Raw genomic sequence first — 7,750 nt, 5'->3', positions numbered from 1 at the left:
GTATTTCTAGCATCGTCATAAAGTGTTCTGGATTATCGCAAATAATGAAAACGCGTTCCTGTTAATTAATTTTTTAATCCCAAAAGAAAAATAAAAGTGTTTTTGGTAACTGTTAAAGCAGCCCAAAAGATCTTACAAGAAAGGTTGAAGCAAATCTTGGCTCTATTTTTAACGTATTTGGAGGGTGTTTTTGGTTTAGTTTGGATTGGAAAAAATATTCTCAAATGATATATGACTTGAACTTGGTTAAGATTAGGGATAGCAATTCGTGTTCGTGTATTGGGTTCAGGTCATGTCGATACATAACGTAAATATAAGACTATATATTTAATTAAACGGATCAAACTTTTTAACCCTAATCTACAAATTTCATGTTGAATTCGTATCGGGTTTGAGTTATATTAAGATATTAACTATATATAAGTTAATTATAACGCAACCCATTTAATTAAAAACGCAAAACTTTTAATCATAACTCACTAATTTTGTATTAACTTTATAGTTGAAAGATTGGCTCCTTTTTTTCAATGATGGGCTGGTTGGATGTGTCATTCGACTCATTCCCCATCTGGCATGATATGTCATAGATTATAAAATGGTTTGACGAAATCATTCTCTCATCTTTAATTTATATAATCTGTTTCTTTCTCATGAGCCTACGAATTTTATAATATTCAACCTAAGACATTCCATTCTGGGATTAAATTAAACTTTTAAGTAAACTTACGTATTAAAGAACCAGTTGGAAAGTTGGATCTAGTTCATAGATTAGCCCCCTTCTGCCTTCTTTACGAGAACTCGATCTAAGAAAGTCAAACTCTCTATATTTCATTATTTCCAGCTAAGAAGCCCACAAAGCAAGAAATCTTCCTTCTTTTGACCAGGAAATTGTTGAAGGAATACTACAACTTGTTCAACTTGTTCCCATTCTTTGCCGGCTATAAAATTTTAACAGAATTTTTTTTTTTTGTACATGCCACCTTCAATGGCTGTCTTTCCCTCTCTACAACGATATGCCATGAGGCTCGATCATATTATTTATCCACTATTGCAAAAATTATAGAAATTTTAAAAGCCGCAACTTTTAAAAGAGAGGATGAATTGCAACATGGAAAATTGAAAAGCTATGCTTTATAGGGCGTGCAAGCATTATAGAAGGATGACCAATTAATTGACAATGTTTGACTAGTGTTGCATTCTTTACAACACTAAGAAGTGTTTCACGTCAGAAGAGAAGCGAATGGTGCAACTCATAAGCTAAGAAATGATGCACTTTCTCTCATGGACGAAGACTTGAAGTGGCCGGTTCAAATCTTTTTCTCATCAATAGTATGAATGCGAGAATTTCAAGTTGGCCATTTGGTCAAGATTTTTTTGGCTTATGACCATTTTTATCACCATGGAATTTCTATTGGTCATGATATATGACCGTTTGGTGATTAACCATTATCAAGATTTTTGGCTTTATGACCGTTTGGTCATTAAGAGTTTTCATTACCATTGAATTCCTAGTAGTTATGACCATTTGGTCATTAACCATTATCAAGAGTTGGGCCTCTAGCTCTTTAAATATATACTTCATTTATTTCATTCTATTGCTCAAAAAAAATTTATGAGATTATTATTTGTATGGAAAGATTGAAAGGTTGTTTATTTGGCCTTTGTACTTGGAAGTGTGTTTTTAACTAAGATAAACGCTATAATATAATCTTATAAGGTTGTGTGTCAAAAATTCAATCCCATTAAATAATCCAGAGATACGAAATCAATCCTTAAAACAATGTTCTTGCATGATTCTACAGCACTAAATCAACTTTTAAAAACAATGCAATGAGGTAGGTGTTGTGATGTTTGATACTTTGATTCCTCTATATGCTTTTGCTTTTGAGCTTGAAAACTCACTTACAGCCAACAATGTCCGTTGTAGGTTCATAATTTGTGCTAGCAGGATGGATATGGCTCATGGTAGTAGAGGGGGGAGATGCTAGACCGGATGAAACCGGCTACAACATTTGTCCATAAACTTCTATAGTATTTTTTTCTCAAAAAAAAAAAAAAATTAAGATTTCTCTACAAGGCAACAACACTTGTCAAACCTTCTCATATCTAGTCACACCAGAATTGTGCAATTAAGTTTGTAGTAAACTAAAGCAAATAGATGACACAAACTAGATGTAACATTAACAGTATAGATCGATGGATACCCGTTTGGTTCATAATATTATAGATTTTGTCAACTTTACGGATTTCACTCACCCAAAATTAGTGTATAATATTTCTCATTACTTTTTGTCTTATAACTCATAAAAAAGCAAATGAAAATTACCAACTATTAATTTGCTATGATGAAAGGGATTAAACAACAATGTCGATATGTCCGAGTGGTTAAGGAGACAGACTTGAAATCTGTTGGGCTTCGCCCGCGCAGGTTCGATCCCTGCTGTCGACGAGTTTTACTTTTATATCCTCCCTCTTGGACGCAGTCAAACACAGGCTACATATACTTTTATGTTATTAACAAAAGTAAATGCATGGTAGGATTGTTTGATTAGCGTACTAAATAAAAAAAAAAAAAGTTAAAAGAATTGATTAATTATTGGAAGACCATATCATATAAGGCATGGTAGGACGGAGCCCGGTGGCTATTGCCCACTCCAGGTTCATGCGATCCCTTATTGACTCCCTGGACACCCATGGTTTTCTGACAACCCCTCCCTTGTGTAGGCAAATGACAGAGGAAGGGGGCCAGTATGGCAGTACATGCCACCCCAATTCTAGTAAAACTTTACTTTCAGCTTATTGGCCCATACCAACAAATTTTTTTTGTCCAACTCAATAAAGATTTTGCCCCTATTCACTAATTATTTTAGCCCACTCAAGAATCTTTGGGCTTTTACCCATTCAAACCTAGAAGTCCTAATTATATAAAAATTTTCAATAAGTCTTTTGGTTCTTCCCCATTCAAACTTTGAAGCCCTAATGGTAGAAAAAAAATTGTAGTCCCTACTAGTGTTGGCTACCACAAAGCAAATATGCCAGCCGAATAAAAATGAGAAAGAAATAGATTGAGAAGACATAAAGGTGGGTTGATCCAAGTAAAATGAGTTTTGAATTTTCTATGAGTAAAAAATGAAGAAAGTTGTTTGTAAATGTGAACAAAATGAGTGACTTTTTTGGGTAGAAAGGAAAAAAAATAAAAAATAAAATAGTGGGTTGCTAAATGGGCATCTTGAAAAGTTTGTACATGGAGTTTGCTCTTTTTATTGGTATTTTATAAAAATTTATAGTTATTTAATTGTTATTTAATAACTATAGTTATTTGATTGTAGACTGCAATATTTTTTAATTTTTATTTGGGGTACTCTTTAGTTTATAAAAACAACCAAATGAAAAAATTGTAAAAAAAAAAAAGGTTTTGGTTTGGCCCCTTACCATAAGACTTCCTAGCTCCGTCCTTGGGGTGCTAATGAAACTCTACCTCTAAAAGTGGCAAGAGGTCATTGTAAATGTTTCTTGCATTATGAGTGAAAATGTGGATGCTAATGCAATGATCGCATTCGCATTCACATAATGTAGGTATATGTATATAATTCATGCTTATAGTAACTATAAAAATGCCTTATCTATAGTAGAACACTATTATTCAGATCACACTCATTAATCATTTTGTTATAAATTACAAATCCAACAAACATTAAAAAAAAAAAAAAAAAAAAAATCTGAAATTCAAAACATAAAACATATATATATATATATAGTCTAAATGTAGCACATTCATAAGTGAACATTGATGACAATAGATCTACGGCACATCATGAATCCAAATAAACATCCCTACAAGTAAAAATCATGAATCAATTAAATATAAATAACAATTGTATTATAAGTAAAATATGACAAAATAATAACTTTCATTTCTAACAAATTTCTAAGCAAGAGAAAGAAATGGTTCAATCAGCATACCTTGAAATTGCTATCCATATCTGCATATATATAAATAGTGATTTCTACTAACTGTGTTTATATATACTAATAACGAATAACAAATATACGAAAATAGATGCATGCAGTTATTATACGTCCGCATTAATTTCTCCCTTAATTACCTTGCAATATTGACAATTCCTAACTTTTCAAGCATGTGTCACCGAGTGTTATATAATCAGGGCATATGGCTTTAATCTAATTTTTTTTTTTTTTAAAAAAAAAAGATTTAGTCAAAGCTATGCTGACTTTTCAAAGCAGTCAACATCGTCCACGTGTAACCTTATCCTTGTCGTTTTCCTTTATTGCTCCTTCCGAGAGCCGACCTGAGCTTCCATTGTCAACGTCACACCAAGTCCCTCTCCGCAACTTTTTAAGTACTTGACCTCAACGACCCTCATCATCTTATCACAAAAACATGTCCACCAGTACTTTTTTGGGCAAATTTTCAAAGTCCTCTCAGCATCTTCTGACAAAAATCACACCACCAATCTTCAAAAATCACATGAATTTCATCATCTTCACGACTTTTGCCATAAACACACAAGAATATCCATTTACATGTACAGATTCCACAAAAAAATCATGAACAAAAACGTACATACATACAAAGGTGGTCTTTTTATGCTCCTTTGTTTTGAGCAAATTGGTGGTTGTGGATGATATTGGTGTCTCAAAAATTTGGTATATTTGATGGAAGATGAGCTCTGGAAAGATAAAACAGAACCCCTTATAAATCATCTAAAAAATTACAGAGAAAATTGACGGTGGTGCATGGATGTGGTATTGGTATTGGTATTCTTCAGAATTTTCTTTATTTGATGGAAGATGAGGTCTCAAAAATGGTACTGAAACTGTGTTTATGTTGTTGAAACAGAGCCATTCTAAATTTGGCAACCTTTGTCTGTCTCTGTCTCTGTCTCTGTCTCTCTCTGCTGGCGATGCAGAGCAATTGGGTTGCTGTCGTACGTATGCAGAGATTCCACTGTTATCAATACCAAATTTAAGATGGGACACATGCATCAACCATCTCTGATTGCTAAATTTAGCAGATAACACGTTGCAGAAATCTTCAACACGCTTCCAAAAGACACACACACGAAAAATTATAACCTGGTTGTCTCTCTGGCAATTTCGCAAACACACGTGAGCATGGTAACCTCACCCGGTTGTCACACAATGCTGCCTCCATATATGCAAGTTGTGCTGGTGGTGACTGTGATGCTGGTGGTGGTGGTGGCTTGCCAACTCGTGACATCTAATGAACCCGTCGCCACTCGCCGGAAACTTCCACTCCCCACTCCCCTCTTCTTCCTTCTCTTCTTCTACACTATCTTCTTCATCCCCATTTACTTCTTCTTCTTCTTCTTCTTCTTCGAAATCTGTTTCTTCTTCTTCATCTTCATCGGGGTCGTCTCTGATGAGGTGCAATCTCAAGCGCCCATCTTGTCGGGAAGCATGGAGAATCTCGGTCCGATCAATCCTGACCTCAGTGAGCTCAAGGCGGCCGTCTTTCCTGACAGCACGGAAAAAGAAATTGCGCTGGCCGTTACGAGTCATGGAAGAAAGCGGCGGCGGAAACTTCTTGACCTCCGCTCCCTCCTTCCTCCATTTCATTCTCGTCGAAATCGTCGACCGCCTTTGAAACCCATCATTACTAGTCTCATTATTCCCATTAATCTCCTCCTCAATCTTGTCGTCGAACCGCCTCTCGTCGGAGCTCTCAAACCCCAGACTCTCGGTGCACGACATCAACCCGTCGACGCCGCCTCCTATATCATCGATGAACCCTATCCCGCGGGGGTCTTTGTCTTTCATCAGCATCATCATCGTCATCATCATCGGAGCAGCCGGAGGAGGAGGAGGAGGTGGAGGAGGAGGAGGAGGAGGAGGAGTGGATTTAACCGACGACGATTCAAGAACGTTCGGGGAGCGTTGGATATCACCCCCGCCGGCGGCACTGATCAGTCCCAAGCCTCCCGCAAGCGACGACGAAATGTGGTGGTGACACGGCAGCTTGTCAGTGAAGGCAGTGGTGGTGGTGTCTATGGAGGTGGTGAGGCCAAGAAAAGCGTGGACGCTCTTTTTGCAAAAGCTCATAACCATAGTTGGGAAGGCCAAGATCTAGAAGATTTGGCAAGAAAGAGAGAAAAAATGGACATGCAAATGGTTTGGAGAAGGAGATGAGGGTATTAATAATATCCGCACGCCAAAGATAGGGGAGGAGAGAGAAACAGATTATGGTGAAGGAAATGCCAGCGAGACAAAAAGGTGGTGAAAAATGAGCTGGAGTGATAGAGCAAACGGTGCCGGGTCCCACGAAATATGGCCTAAGACTCCGCTCAGATCTGCCCTTCTCTTCCACATTTTTTATTATTATTTATTTTATTTTTTTTAATTTTAGTTTCCTGCTTGCTTAATTAATTTCTAGATACACTCATCATTTTCGATCTCTATCTATCTATCTATTTGGTTTTGATTTGTGTGTTGGAAGCTTCGGAATTTGGGTAGCTAGCTATGGTTTGTTGCTTTTCCAGGGCAGGTGGAAGTTGTGTAGCTCATGTGAATCCTCCTCTTGCCACACGTAACTAAGTTACTTGTATGTTAATATAGCACTGTTGTTTCGGTGTAAAATGTTTTATTTTTAAATACAGTTAAAAAGACTGAGTTAACTTTTTTTCTAGAAAATGCTTGAAATATTATTTCGCAGTTGATTCGTATGGAAAATTAGCAATTTCTTTTTTCATTCACTTATAGTAACATGCTAGATAAGGTTGCAGTTAAACAAGTCAGTTGATAAGATTTAGGTGAAATAAATTTTTAATTGTATCTGTGATATTGTTTATGCTCTATAGTTTCTTGATTGATGAATGGAACCAAATATTTATTCAAAAAAACATATGAGTATCAACTTTTATTCACCACATTAAAATATAAATATAAAGCAACTAAAAAATTAATCTAAATATTTTGTTTAATTAAATTAGACACATATTAGTTAACAATTGGGCTTGTTGTGATTGATCATAATTAGATTTTGATCAAATGGTAATTTTAAAAGCCACCTTATTTTAAAGCGATACAAAAAGAACACAAGAAGAACTTTTAGAATTATTCTTTATATATTTTCGGTTGACTAAGGTTGCTTCTCACAATTGCGTGTCCCAGGGTGTGGGAGTGCAAGGAAAAACCTAAAAATGTTTTTTGTCGAGTACGAGAATTAATATTCATGAGACGTAAAATAGTTTATGCTTAAAATGGTTTACGCTTTTCATTGCATAAACCATTTTATGCTTCATGAATATTATTTTTCTTAGTTGACAGAAAACATTTTTAGTTGATCAATATTTTACGTTGTGTAAAACACTAAAACAAAAAAAAATTCAAAAAACAAACAAAGCCAAATTTCTGGGTTTCAAAACCGTGTGATAGCATCATGAGGATTATACTTGGTGTGTAAAGAAGAGAAATGGGTCAAATGATGGGCATGATGATCTGGCCGTTTGGTAAAGTTTGATTAATTAATAGGATTTTGTACAGCCATGAATTGTTGGACATTGTTGTGTGTAACACTGGGTTGGAATGCTTCCTAAAATTAGATTACATCGGGGGATAACAACTAATTAATCAATCATAATAATTGGATATTAATTTTAATTAATTAACATGCATATCTCTCTCAGGAAAACCTCAAAGCAAAAAGTTAAATTAGCAATCTTCAGTTGAGCTGTAAAATGGTGTCATCTAAAATGGCAATTTCTGTCTC

At 35.4% G+C, this 7,750-nt stretch overlaps 1 protein-coding gene and 1 non-coding gene across 2 annotated transcripts; one reads left to right on the top strand and one right to left on the bottom strand.

The window, feature by feature from the left end:
- Positions 1-2,367: 2,367 nt before the first annotated feature.
- Positions 2,368-2,449, top strand: TRNAS-UGA (transfer RNA serine (anticodon UGA)). The gene has a single exon. It is a non-coding gene; the product is annotated as a tRNA-Ser (tRNA).
- A 2,243-nt stretch (positions 2,450-4,692) lies between these two features.
- LOC132172112 (uncharacterized) lies at positions 4,693-6,179 on the bottom strand. Its single transcript, XM_059583563.1, has one exon. The coding sequence runs from the start codon at positions 6,088-6,090 to the stop codon at positions 5,146-5,148; it is 945 nt and encodes a 314-aa protein (XP_059439546.1). The 5' UTR covers positions 6,091-6,179; the 3' UTR covers positions 4,693-5,145.
- Positions 6,180-7,750: the final 1,571 nt, after the last annotated feature.

Source organism: Corylus avellana, chromosome ca2, assembly GCF_901000735.1.
Source record: "Corylus avellana chromosome ca2, CavTom2PMs-1.0".
In the NCBI taxonomy this organism is placed as follows: domain Eukaryota; kingdom Viridiplantae; phylum Streptophyta; class Magnoliopsida; order Fagales; family Betulaceae; genus Corylus; species Corylus avellana.
This window is presented reverse-complemented; position numbering and strand designations above follow the sequence as displayed.

Coding starts and splice junctions, on each gene's coding strand:
- LOC132172112 (XM_059583563.1), bottom strand. CDS start 6,090: ATGGTTATGAGCTTTTGCAAAAAGAGCGTCCACGCTTTTCTTGGCCTC.